At 45.3% G+C, this 14833-nt stretch overlaps 1 protein-coding gene across 1 annotated transcript; it reads left to right on the top strand.

The window, feature by feature from the left end:
* The first annotated feature begins 316 nt into the window (after window positions 1-316).
* On the top strand, window positions 317-1752 carry LOC309562743 (uncharacterized protein). The gene has a single exon (XM_082267032.1). The coding sequence runs from the start codon at window positions 350-352 to the stop codon at window positions 1715-1717; it is 1368 nt and encodes a 455-aa protein (XP_082123158.1). The 5' UTR covers window positions 317-349; the 3' UTR covers window positions 1718-1752.
* Window positions 1753-14833: the final 13081 nt, after the last annotated feature.

The raw sequence follows: 14833 nt of genomic DNA, 5'->3' as shown, positions 1-14833 counted from the left end.
AAAGCTGTAGTATGGCTTCTATAAATGGAGATGCTGGGCGGAAAGGACGGGCAGTGTTGGGCACTCCTGATGACAGCTCCTTTAGCTCTATTAACCCAACTGCAAAAGAAGATTATGATGGGGGTGGGGAGGTATCGAAGGGGAAAGATTACTAATGAACTAGGAGACAGAAGCACAAGGGCACATCACATTTTGTTTTCTTCTTCTTGGGTAAGGTTGGCTTAAACTTTTTTGACTGTGTCACCATATATGTATATATAGTTGGCATTGAATGTTTTCATCTTCATCTTTTTCTGGTAGATGGCTCTCTAAGAAAATTTTGGAGATTTTTCACAATCCTGTCGAAAAGATGGAGGATAAAAGTGACAGAAGTCTCTGTGAAGATGGCCTTCGTAATAAGCGGAAAAGGCGGTCTGCTGGAAGAACGTTTCACATATCTGCATCTGTTGAAAGAGAGACCACCTACCGTACCACAGTTACTGCACTCGGTGGCCAAACAAAAACCTCAAATCCTGACTCTTGTGAGAAGGAAAAGTTTGATGGTCATGGCAGATTTGCAGCAAAAAAAAGAGACATTCAGGTGAAAGAAGAACATGTGTCCTCCGGGGAAGAAGACATATCTGGGAAAGGAGAAGAACATGTGTCCTCCGGGGAAGAAGACATATCTGGGAAAGGAGAAGAACATGTGTCCTCCAGGGAAGCAGACATATCTGGGAAAGGAGAAGAACATGTGTCCTCCAGGGAAGCAGACACATCTGGGAAAGAAAAAGAACATGCGTCCTCCAGGGAAGCGGACACATCTAGGAAAGGAAAAGAACATGTGTCCTTCAGGGAAGCAGACACATTTGGGAAAGGAAAAGAACATGTGTCCTCCAGGGAAGCAGACACATCTGGGAAAGGAAAAGAACATGTGTCCTCCAGGGAAGCAGACACATCTGGGAAAGGAAAAGAACATGTGTCCTCCAGGAAAGCAGACACATCTGGGAAAGGAAAAGAACATGTGTCCTCCAGGGAAGCAGACACATCTGGGAAAGGAAAAGAACACGTGTCCTCCAGGGAAGCAGACACATCTGGGAAAGGAAAAGAACATGTGTCCTCCAGGGAAGCAGACAAATCTAAAAAAGAACAGGTGTCCTCCAGGGAATCATACACATCTAGGAAAAAAGAACATGTGTCCTCCAGGGAAGCAGACACATCTGAGAAAGAAGAAGAACATGTGTCTTCAGAAGAAGATACATCTTCTGGGGAAAGAGATCTGGGAAATGATGAGACTGTTCTCGTTCAAGACTCTCCTGTCACTCAGCACAAACAGGGATGGGACATGTTAAAGTTCAATATAGGCCGATCCAGAGAGATCTCAGAGGACCTCAGGAGACAAGTTGTTGAAGCTCATAAGAGTGGAAAGGGTTACAAAAGGATTGCCAAAGACTTGGATTTGCACCAGTCCACAGTCAGGCAGATTGTCTATAAATGGAAAAAATTCAGCACTGTTGCCACTCTCCCTAGGAGCGGGCGTCCTACAAAGATCGGCGCCAAGGCACGTTGTACGATTCTCAAACATTTGTCGGAGAACCCTAGGGTGACGGCAAAGGACCTGAAGGCATCTTTGGCACTTGATAATATAAACGTTCATGAGTCTACTATAAGGAAAACTCTGAACAAGTGGTGTTCATGGGACTTTACTATGGAGGAGGACACTGCTGTTCAACAAGAATAGTTGGGGCTCCCAAGTTTTCTGAAGACCTCATGGGGCTTTCACAAAAATTTTCTATGGACGGTTGAGACTGCAATTTTTTTTTGGTAAATGCATGTTTAAAGAGATAAGAAGCAGTCTATCAACAACAACCATTCAACCAAGCTTTGAAACATGGTGGAGATGGCTTCATAGATTTGCTGCCTCAAAGCATGGATGGATTGCAGTTGGGGAGGGATCAGGGAACTCCAAATTCTTGTGCCGAATATCCAGAATCCAAAATTCGAAATATCCAAAAATGTTTAAGCTGAATTTCAGGAATTCAGCCACATTGTAAAAATAGAAGGCACACTATGTGATAAGTCCAAAGAGGTGATTGGCCTATCCCGAACGTATCTATATTAATTATATATGACAGGTTTATGGCTCTGCTGGAGCCTACACTGACAATCGGGGCTGTGAGAAAGGAGAGAGGCACACGGAGCAGCTATATATTATACCTGCGGGGCGCCACTGGATGGGTCTATGAATTGTAAATTCCTGGTATTTATCTAGTATACAGCAGCTAGGGTCGAGGTGTCAAACACAAGGCCCGCGGGCCGAATCGGGCCCTCCAGGCCATTTCATCTGGCCCTCGTACCCAGTGCTTTTTTCAGCTGGAACGTTGTGGAACTCTGCAGATCCCTGCCTACCCTGCATGCACTTGCAGCAGGGCACAGCAGTGCCGACCAATGATTTCCCTTCAAGTGAGAGAGAGAGACATGGAGCCACCTACACTCCCGGGAGGTACTAGAGCCAGGCAGATGAGATGTAAGGAAGCTTTTTGGGTGGTGGGGGCACTCTCTACTCCGCACACTCCTGAACCTTGCACACTACATACTTCTTATCTCTGCACTCTGTACATAGCGCACCCATATACCCTCCACTCTGTATGTCATACACTCCTCAACCCTGCACTGCATGCAATTGCAACAGGGCACAACAGTGTCGACCAATGATTTCCCTTTAAGTGAGGGACATGGAGCCACCTACACTGCCCGGAGGTACTAGAGCCAGGCAGATGAGATGTAAGGAAGCTTTTTGGGCGGTGGGGGCACTCTCTACTCCGCACACTCCTGAACTTTGCACACTACATACTTCTTATCTCTGCACTCTGTACATAGCGCACCCATATACCCTGCACTCTGTATGTCATACACTCCTCAACCCTGCAGTCTGTACACAGCGCACCCCTGAACTCTGCACACCATGTACTACTTATCTCTGCACTCTGTACATAGTGCACCCATATACCCTGCACTCTGTATGTCATACACTCCTCAACCCTGCAGTCTGTACATAAGCGTACCCCTGAACTCTGCACACCATGTACTACTTATCTCTGCACTCTGTACATAGTGCACCCATAAACCCTGCACTCTGTATGTCATACACTCTTTATCCCTGCAGTCTGTACACAGCGTACCCCTGAACTCTGCACACCATGTACTACTTATCTCTGCACTCTGTACATAGTGCACCCATAAACCCTGCACTCTGTATGTCATACACTCCTCAACCCTGCAGTCTGTACACAGCGTACCCCTGAACTCTGCACACCATGTACTACTTATCTCTGCACTCTGTACATAGTGCACCCATAAACCCTGCACTCTGTATGTCATACACTCCTCAACCCTGCAGTCTGTACACAGCGCACCCCTGAACTCTGCAATCTGTATGTAGCACACTCGTGAACTGTACACTCTGCACACTGCATACTTCTTAGTATCTAAGTAGATGCATAGTCTTACAGATACAACTGGCCCTTTTGAGGACAACCCTAATGCTGACAATGGCCCACAATGAAATTGAGTTTGACACCCCTAAGCTAGGCGATAGATTAACCACTTAAGCCCCGGAGGATTTGGCTGCTCAAAGACCAGGGCCTATTTTGCGATTCGGCACTGCGTGACTTTAACAGACAATTGCGCAGTCGTGCGACACTGTACCCAACCAGAGCTTTCTTTTGGCGGTATTTGATCACCTGTGCGATTTTTACTTTTTGCGCTATACACAAAAAAAAAGCGACAATTTTGAAAAAATAACAATATTTTTCACTTTTTTTTATATGAAATTCCCCCCAAAAAAATTTAAAAATCAAAATTTTTTAACATTTTAGGCCAATTTATTTTCTGCTACATATTTTTGGTAAAAAAAAAATCGCAATGGGCTTATTTTGATTAGTTTGCGCAAAAGTTATTGCGTTTACTAACTACGGTAAAGATTTATGTCATTTTTTATTGTTTTTTTTTTTTTTTAACTAGTAATGGCGGCGATCTTCATTTTTTTTTTTTTTTTTTTTTTATTATTTTTTTTCGGGATTGCGACATTGCGGCGGACAGATCGGACCCCTGACTGACATGTTTGACACTTTTGGGAGTACCAGTGACATTACTACAGTAATCAGTGCTATACATATGCACTGTTACTGTAAAAATGACACTGGCAGGGAAGGGGTTAACTTTACTAGAGATCAAGTGGTTAAGTGTGTCCCTAGGGGCCTGCTTCTAACTGTAGAGGGGTGTGGCTAGTGATGTAACCACAGAGACATACGATCCTACATAGCAGGATCGTAGGATCTCTGCTGTTACATCAGGGAGAATGACAGACGGCTGTCTTTACATCAGCCGCCTGCCTTTCTCCCTCTCCACCGGGAGATCGCGAGTGACCGGCGGACATCGGTACCGCCGGTCACTCGCGCGGGGACCTCCGTGAACGAGCGGGGGCGGGGGCGGGAGCGTGCCTCTGACGGCGCGCGCTCGCCCCCTACAGGCTCCTGGGCGAGTGATGTAGTACTACGTCACTTTGCCCAGGAGGGGCTAACCGCCGCAGAAAATGTACTTGCGGCGGTCGGCAAGTGGTTAAGTGAAGAGAAAAAGGCTTCCAGTAGGGGAACCTCAGCTTAGCGCTTGCTATATACAAGCTATTTAAAGTGCTCCTATTGTGAGTATGTGCAATAATTGCCAATAAATATGTAAACCGTTATCTGTGCAAATTAATTTTTTCTTTATGAACCGTGAAACCGGTGCAGTATGTAAATCCAACATATCACAAATTAACCACTTAAGCCCCGGAGGATTTGGCTGCTAAAAGACCAGGGGGTATTTTGCGATTCGGCACTGCGTGACTTTAACGGACAATTGCGCGGTCGTGCGACGCTGTACCTAAACGAATTTGACGTCCTTTTTTTCTCACAAACCGAGCTTTCTTTTGGTGGTATTTGATCACCTGTGCGATTTTTTTTGATCACGCGCTATAAACAAAAAAAAGAGCGTCAATTTTGCAAAAATAACAATATTTTTCACATTATTTTTATATGAAATTCCCCCAAAAAAAAGTAAAAATCAAAATTTTTTAACATTTTTGGCCAATTTGTTTTATGCTACATATGTTTGGTAAAAAAAAAAAAAACGCAAAAAGCGTATTTTGATTGGTTTGCGCAAAAGTTATTGCGTTTACTAACAAAGGGAAAGATTTTTGTCATTTTTGTTGTTTTTTTTTTTAACGAGTAATGGCGGCGATCTGCGATTTTTTTTTTTTTTTTTTTTTTTTTTTTGCGGTACTGCAACATTGGGGCGGGCAGATCGGACCCTTTACTGACATTTTTGACACTTTTGGGGCTACCAGTGACATTTCTACAGTAATCAGTGCTATATATATGCACTGTTACTGTAAAAATACACTGGCAGTGAAGGGGTTAACTTTATTTGAGAGGGAGGGGCTGTGTGTGTCCCTAGGGGTGTGATTCTAACTGTGATTGGCTGTGGCTTGAGCTGTAGTTACACTGATCAACGGTCCTACATAGTAGAACCGTATGATCAGTGTTTCTACACAGGGGAGAATGACAGGCGGCTTGTTTACACAAGCTGCCTGCCTTTCTCCCTCTCCCCCGACGATCGCAGAGTGAGTGGCGGACATCGGGTCCGCCGGTCACACACACGGGGGGGTCCGTGACCGCGCGGGAGCGGAAGCGCGCCGCCGGCGGCGCGCACTCGCTCCCCAGAGCCTCACAGGCTAGTGACGTAAAAATAAGTCACTTTGCCTGTGAGGGGCTGACCGCCGCAGTAAATCTACTTGCGGCGGTCGGCAAGTGGTTAATATGAGTGCAAATTCCGCAAAATGTGTGCAAAAAAAACTTGTGCAATAATGCAGTGTGTGGGTGCAACGTATCCCAAATGTGCAACACAATATAGCATTAGTGTAAATCCACAATTTTCCACAAAGAAAGTGCTCTGTGTACAATTAAATATAAGGTGCTTGAATAATCTGTCCTTGCACATTGTGCAGTACACCACGGATTGGGATGGGATGTGCAAAAAAAATGAAAGCAAAAATACAAGTGTCCAAGTATACAGTTTATAAAGTGCTGGTGCCTGGGAAGTGCTTGGGATATGCAGACAGACAGTACAATGCACATAACAGACGTGCCGGGTTAACGCGTTTCACGAATTAAATCGCTTACTCATAACCATACACTGTGTATGGTTATGAGTAAGCGATTTAATTCGTGAAACGCGTTAACCCGGCACGTCTGTTATGTGCATTGTACTGTCTGTCTGCTACACCGAAGAAGAATAAAGGAGTTTTGATTGTTTTCATCTTACTTTCCTGAGTGCGGTCTACTTTTTTGGATTCTTCATAGCTTGGACGGCGGATCTGACCAGCACCACCCATTGAACTGACACCTGAGCGGCTCTCTCTTTGTTGCCAAGTGCTTGGGATATGCCGCGGTGATCCTCAGCTTGCTGTTGGATTACCACTTTTACACAGTGAGTGATCCACACGTGTATAGATAAAATCACTCACCAGATGATGTTGGTTATATCTGTCGTATGACAGTACAAACTTTACCGTTTGTGTGGTTACCCCCACTGGGTGCAGTGAAGCAGATCCGATTCATCAGGCTGGCCTGGAGTTGCCGGTTCCCTGGCTGTGGATTCCTCCCGTGCGAAAAATGGGTACTCCACATAGTGTAATTCCTCAATAAAAGTTTATTAAGCCTTCTGGTGCATACAACGGATAAAGGCATAAAAAGTATAAAAATATTTATATATTAAAATATCCTGGTATGTTTTCCCAAAGAAATGTGCGTGGCCGTCACGGTATGTGTGAGCAGTGGCTGAACGCGGTACTGTGAGTACCTCTTCCGGTTTGCGTTCCACTGGTCACGTGACGGCGCGCCGTGCGTTCCATCTTACATGTTTCGTCAGCCCGCTGACGTCCTCAGAGACGCAGAGCAGCTATGCCCCCTTCTCCCCTCTGCTGCCCGTTCAGAGAAGTCTTTGTATTTTGTGAATGAGTTCACATAATACAAAGGCTTCGGTGACTGGGCAGGAGGGAGGGAAGGAGCAAGCAAAGCAACTGCACTGACTATAATGTTGAAGATGCTTAGACCTGAAACATCAGCATCAAGCTTCTGAGACAGGGAGTGCCATAAAACTGTAAGATATAAATAATAGAGATAAGCCCATAAGATGTCATGCACCTCCTTGGGCTTAACTCATTGTGTGCCTTCACTTTTTGTTATAAAGGAGCTGCATTACTGCTAATGTGCACGTCACAGCACCATGCGGGTCATTGCAGAGTGATTTTGGAAAGGGGCCATGGACTTCTTTTCCATGGTGCGTAGGGCAGCCCATTGGAATGAAACGCGTGCACGCTTGTGTGTGAGAGGAAGAAGCAGCACAAGGAGTTCATGTACTAACTAGAAGCATGATGATAGTAGGAGAGAGATGAGCTTATTGCTATGTGCTTCTCTTTTCACTGGCTGTGGTGGGTCCAGAAAGGATATTTGCAAAGCACGATTTCACTTAAGGGCTCCACCACACCACTCTTACTGTCTCTGATCGCAGTCACGACAGTCCCGCTGTCTCTGATTGCGGCCACGCCAGTCCCGCTGTCTCTGATTGCGGCCGCGCCAGTCCCGCTGTCTTTGATTGCGGCCGCGCCAGTCCCGCTGTCTCTGATTGCGGCCGCGCCAGTCCCGCTGTCTCTGATTGCGGCCGCGCCAGTCCCGCTGTCTCTGATTGCGGCCGCGCCAGTCCCGCTGTCTCTGATTGCGGCCGCGCCAGTCCCGATGTCTCTGATTGCGGCCGCGCCAGTCCCGATGTCTCTGATTGCGGCCGCGCCAGTCCCGATGTCTCTGATTGCGGCCGCGCCAGTCCCGCTGTCTACCATGGTGGCCGCGCCAGTCCCGCTGTCCCAAACGCCACCAAACCCATCATGGCTCATTTGAAGTGGGTTGATTCTAGCAGCTGAATAAAAGTACTGCTGGGGAAAGAAAACCAATGCAGCAAAGGTTTTTTTATAGGTTCTTATTTTTTTTTATACTATTTTTGGCTGTAGGTCTGCTGAAAACCAATGTGTAATAAAGATGTGGCAGTATGAAATATTGTGTTTTTTGTTCAATGTTGTTCATAAGCTGCAGTCTTCAGGGCTCTCGTTGTCGGATTTTCCCATCCAATACAGCCATTTACGTTTTCAAACAAATGTGTCAAATGGAAAACGAAGCGCTTGATAAGAAATGGCGCCGTTTGAACTACTTTGTCTCTATAAGTGAGGGGTCTCGGGGTGGGTAATGAATAACCCTGATTACAGTGGTGATCGAAAGTTTGGGCACCCCAGGTAAAAATTTGTATTAATGGGCATAAAGAAGCCAAGGAAAGATGGAAAAATCTCCAAAAGGCATCAAATTACAGATTGGACATTCTTATAATATGTCAACAAAAGTTAGATTTTATTTCCATCATTTACACTTTCAAAATTACAGAAAACAAAAAAATGGCGTCTGCAAAGGATTGGGCACCCTGCAGAGTTAATATCTTGTACTGCCCCCTTTGGCAAGTATCACAGCTTGTAAACGCTTTTTGTAGCCAGCCAAGAGTCTTTCAATTCTTGTTTGAGGTATCTTTGCCCATTCTTCCTTACAAAAGTCTTCCAGTTCTTTGAGATTTCTGGGCTGTCTGTCACGCACTGCTCTTTTAAGGTCTATCCATAGATTTTCAGTTATGTTGAGGTCAGGAGATTGTGAAGGCCATGGCAAAACCTTCAGTTTACGCCTCTTGATGTAATCCCCAGTGGATTTCGAGGTGTGTTTAGGATCGTTATCCATTTGTAGAAGCCATCCTCTCTTTAACTTCCCCTTTTTCACAGATGGCATCAAGTTACCATCCAAAATTTGCTAAAATTTTATTGAATCCATTTTTCCTTCTACTCGCGAGATGTTCCCTGTGCCACTGGCTGCAATACAACCCCAAAGCATGATTGATCCACCTCCATGCTTAACAGTTGGACAGAGGTTCTTTTCATTAAATTCTGTGCCCTTTCTTCTCCAAACGTACCTTTGCTCATTCCGGCCAAAAAGTTCAATTTTAACCTCATCGGTCCACAGAACTTGTTTCCAAAATGCATCGGGCTTGTCTATATGTTCATTTGCAAAGTTCAAACGCTGATTTTTGTGGTGAGGACGTAGAAGAGGTTTTCTTCTGATGACTCTTCCATGAAGACCATATTTGTACAAGTATCTCTTTATAGTGGAATAGTGTACCACAACTCCAGTGTCTGCCAGATCTTTCTGGAGGGATCGTGCAGTCAAACGTGGGTTTTGAATTGTTTTTCTCACAATAATGCGAGCTGCTCTGTCTGATATTTTTCTTGGTCTTCAAGATCTTGCTTTAACTTCCACTGTTCCTGATGACTGCCATTTCTTAATTACATTCCGAACAGAGGATATTGAGATCTGTGAAAACGCTTTGCTATCTTCTTATAGCCTTCTCTAGCTTTGTGAGCATCAACTATTTTCAGTTTCAGTTTTCTAGACCACTGCTTAGAAGATCCCATGGTGCTGATTGTTGGGGCAAGGTCAGATGAGTCTGGGCATTTAAAACCTTTGAGATTGACATCACCTGGTCTTCCCAGACGATGATTGAGAACAATCCATGACACTGGAAGGTCTCAGCCTTGCAAAGGGGGCAGTGCATGCTATAAATTCTGCAGGGTGGCCAATCTTTTGCAGATGCCATTTTTTTGTTTTTTGTAATTTTGAAAGTGTCACTGATGGAAATAAAATCTAACTTTTGTTGACCTACAAGAATGTCTAATCTGTAATTTGATGCCTTTTGGAGATTTTTCCATCTTTTCTTGGCTTCTTTATGCACATTAATACAAATTGATACCTGGGGTGCCCAAACTTTCGATCACCACTGTATCTCGTTACAATGGCATCTGAAAATGGGTGGGATATATGAGGCAGCATGTAACCATGTTGTCCTTTAAAGTTAATGTGTTTAAAGCAGTAAAATGGGCATCGCAGATTGTTGTGTATGGGGCTGTGTGGCCACAGACCGGTCAGGGTGTCCATGCTGACCCATGTCCACAGTTGAAAGCGCCTACAATGGTCATGTGAGCAGCAGAACTGGACCACAGAGCAATGGAAGAAGGTGGCCTGGTCTGATGAATCACGTTTTCTTTTACCTCATGTGGATGGCCAGGTGTGTGTGCATTTCTTTCCTGGGGAAAAGATGGTACCAGGATGGAGTATGGGAAGAAGTCGTGATGCTTTGGCCAATGCTCTGCAGGGAAACCTTGGCTCCTGCCATTAATGTGACTGTTACTTTTGATTTGTACCACCTACCTAAACATTGTTGCTGACCCAGCACACCCCTTCATGGAAATTGTATTCCCTGGTGGCAGTGATCTCTTTCCGCAGGGTAAAGTGCCCAGCTACACTGCAAAAATTGTTCAAGAATGGTTTGGGGGAGGTTTTGACTTGGCCTCCACAGTCTTCAGATCTCAATCCAATTGAGTGTGACGGAACCACTTAGGCACACCTACCCCTAGGTGCTCACTTCCGCCAAACTGCCTCCGGCCCTCCAAACTGTTCCGAGCCGATCGAGAGCTAATACCAGCCCTTTTTACCCCAAACATTGTACACAGACGAGATGTGAGGTAAACTCCAAAAGGAAAGACTCATTTGTAAACAAGAATACAGGCTATTTATACACTACATCAGGGCTCGACAAACCCCGGGCGCCAGGTCGCATTTGCGACTAGAATTAGCGACCTGGCGCCTGGGGTGCACTGCAGGAGGTGTCCTGTCCCTTTTGCACCCCCACCTCCTCCCCGAGTGCACGGACTTCCGCGCCGTCCGAAAATTGAGGCCCCGGCTTTTCGGCCTTCTTCTGTGAGATGAGAGGCTTCCAACGGGGAACTGGTGCCCTCTTGTGGTGGCCGGGAGTAATGACTGTTTCCACTGCCTGTTCTCAATGCCTTCCCATCTCCTTCCAAAGAGGAGATGAGAGGGAAGTTTTTGCAGGCTTCATCTCCCTGTCAACTTACCTTTGCTTAACCACTTAAGCCCCGGAGGATTTGGCTGCTAAAGGACCAGGGGTTTTTTTGCGATTTTTTACTGCGTGACTTTAACGGACAATTGCGCGGTCGTGCGACGCTGTACCTAAACGAATTTGACGTCCTTTTTTTCCCACAAACAGAGCTTTCTTTTGGTGGTATTTGATCACCTGTGCGATTTTTTGATCACGCGCTATAAACAAAAAAAGAGCGTAAATTTTGCAAAAATAACAATATTTTTCACATTTTTTTATATGAAATTCCCCAAAAAAAAAGTAAAAATCAAAATTTTTTAACATTTTTCGGCCAATTTGTTTTATGCTACCTATGTTTGGTAAAAAAAATTGCAAAAAGCGTATTTTGATTGGTTTGCGCAAAAGTTATCGCGTTTACTAACAAAGGGAAAGATTTTTGTCATTTTTGGTGTTTTTTTTTTTTAACGCGTAATGGCGGCGATCTGCGATTTTTTTTTTCGGTACTGCGACATTGCGGCGGACAGATCGGACCCTTGACTGACATTTTTGACACTTTTGGGGGTACCAGTGACATTACTGCAGTAATCAGTGCTATACATATGCACTGTTACTGCAAAAATGACACTGGCAGGGAAGGGGTTAACTTTATTGGACAGGGAGGGGTTAAGTGTGTCCTAGGGGCGTGATTCTAACTGTGTAGGGACATTCCTATTGGTGTAAAAGCAAAGATCAACCGTTCTACATAGTAGAACGGACAGATCTTCACTTTTACACAGGGAGAACTGACAGGCAGCTTGTTTACAAGCTGCTCAGTCTTTCTCCCTTCACAGGAGCGATCGCAGTGTGACACGATAGGCTCGCAAGTCAGTGACAGGCGAGTGACGTACCGATACGTCACTCTGCCTGGCCGGGGCTGACCGCCGCAGTATATAGTCGTGCGGCGGTCGGCAACCGGTTAAAGGTAAGTGGACAGGGCGTGTGGTTATTATTAATTTATTTTTTAAATTAAAAAAAAAGAAAATATTAATATTTTTTTCTTTTTTTTTTAATTATTAAAACATTTATTTTTCTTTTTTTTTTCAATTATTATTAAAAAAATTATATATATATATATATATATATCTCTTTTTTTTTTTTTTTTCCCCTCATCGCCACAGCCAAAGGCCCCTTTCACACGGGCTGTCTGATCAGGTCCGCCTGTCAGTTTTTCAGGCAGACCTGATCGGACCCTTCAGTCTCCTCTATGGAGCAGTAATCTGCCGCTATCTGATCCTGTCCGCCAAAAACAGACGGATGGTGGTTCTATTTTCTATCCATCCCGTGGATCGGATCAGATGGCATCGGATGGAAAGAGACAGACAGTCTGTTTCCATCCAATTGCGCTATAGAAGAGAGTGGAGTTCTAGTCGTATTTATGTGTAAATTTAGTATCCGTTTTATTAAATAAAGCTTGGTTGTTAGTTTAAAAAAACAAAAACAAAACTGGCTCCTAATATTTTTAGCTGGCTCCTAGATTTCAGGCAAATTTGTCAAGCCCTGCACTACATACTCGTGTGAGGCTGATCACATTATCATATGGAATCACAACTGTATACAGAAATATAATTAACACTATAAAACATTAAGTTCATTAAACAACTAGCCACCTGGACAATCGGGGATCTCATTCCAGGTCAGACTTGCTGGCATTGAGCTCACAAAGTACAATATACATTATTACAAGTATAAACATATCCCCACAGTAGTTTTCTAGCAGACAATAGGTGTGGTAATTAGCACAAATAACAATACACACAGTGACCCCCCTCCCCTCCTCAGACTTGTAGGCAACAGACTATAGAAGGAGACCTACTTGCAATGAACACATTATGGCAGTGGACCCCAGTGGTTTGAGCGGGTTACAACATCTACAGTCATTGCTGGTTTGAGGCATAGAGACCCAAATATGTATAGGGAACCTCCAGTTCCCAGAGTCTGTGTGTTTTGGGGAGACATGAACTTGAATCAGAAACAAAACCACTCCATGGATCCCCCAGGAATTCACCTTCCAAAGAGAAGTGTTACCTTAAATACCAGAGCCCATGGTCAGTAGGCTGCAGTCCCTTCCAAACGCCCCTGTCCCGAGTGAGTCGGTCATATCAAGTATCTGTAAAAACAAGTCCAAGGCCCCACCCAGGACTTGAAGGATCTGCTAGTGACGGCTTGGTGCCAGATACCACAGCTTTACCTTCAGAGGTCTAGTAGGGTCTATGCCTTAACGGGTCAGGGCTGTTCTGGTGGCAAAAGGGGGATCCACTCAGTATTAGGTGGGTGGTCAAAAAAGTTATGGCTGATCTGTGTATGCAGTATAAGGGCTTCTGAATACAAAATGATTAAATTGTTTAGGTAGGTCCACATATTACATAGTTGGTAAGTCCAAATTTGATTGTACAAAGATTGTCTGGTCAGATTGTAATGCAACCATAGTGACCCTTACAGTAAAAACTGCTACACTGAAACACTTGCAAAGCATAGGTTTACTCAAGGGCTCCACCACACCAGTCCCACTGTCTCTGATCACCGCCACAGCAGTCCTACTGTCCCTGATCACCACCTTACTAGTCCCACTGTCCCTGATCACCACCACACTAGTCCCACTGCCCCTGATCACCCCCACAGCAGTCCCACTGTCTCTAATCACCGCCACACCAGTCCCACTGTCTCTGATCACCACCACACTAGTCCCACTGTCCCTGATCACCACCACACCAGTCTCACTGTCCCTGATCACGGCCACACCAGTCTCACTGTCCCTGATCACCACCACACCAGTCTCACTGTCCCAGAACACCACCACACCAGTCCCACTGTCCCTGATCACCGCCACACCAGTCCTACTGTCTCTGATCACTGCCACACCAGTCTCACTGTCCCTGATCACCGCCACACCAGTCTCACTGTCCCTGATCACCGCCACACCAGTCTCCCTGTCCCTGATGACCCCCACACCAGTCCTACTGTCCCGGATCACCGCCACACCAGTATCACTGTCACTGATCACCACCACACCAATTCCACTGTCCCTGATCATCGCCACACCAGTCCCACTGTCTCTGATCACCGCCACACCAGTCTCCCTGTCCCTGATGACCACCACACCAGTCCTACTGTTTTCTGATCACCGCCAAACCAGTCTCACTGTCACTGATCACCACCACACCAATCCCACTGTCCCCGATCACCACCACACCAGTCTGACTGCCCCTGATCACCACCACACCAGTCTCACTGTCTCTGATCACCGCCACACCAGTCCCACTGTCCCTGATCACTGCCACCACAGTCCTACTTGTAATGATATCCTGCACTGGCTATACCAAAAGCTGTCGCAAGCAACCATTTTGTTCAAGCAGCCATGACAGTTTACGAAAGACCCTCACTCACACAGCCCCCTACTCAGGTTAAATAATTCCTGGAATGCAGAGGGCTTCGACTTCAAAGAAACAGCCCTTCAAAGAAACCTTATCTCAGCACAGACAGGAATCCTGGCAGATGCTGTCCTTTCAGAACAGGCCAATCATAAATCTGAGCAAATCCATTAAGGCTGACCAGAGCCGTGTTGTAAATACCACGCAGCCCAGCTGGTCATTAGAAAATGTAACACATTTACACACCAATTCATAATTGTAAACACAACCAAGATATGTCTCTAGAAAGTGTATAGTTAAATGCAAAATAAAATACTGAACCGAACGAGATCATACATGACCACTTTAGCTCCTATGGGAGACAAGCTAGC

Source organism: Pelophylax lessonae, assembly GCF_965119305.1.
Source record: "Pelophylax lessonae genome assembly, chromosome: 9".
Classification (NCBI taxonomy): Eukaryota; Metazoa; Chordata; class Amphibia; order Anura; family Ranidae; genus Pelophylax; species Pelophylax lessonae.
The sequence above is the reverse complement of the archived record's forward strand: the minus strand, read 5'-3'. Positions and strand labels throughout refer to the sequence as shown.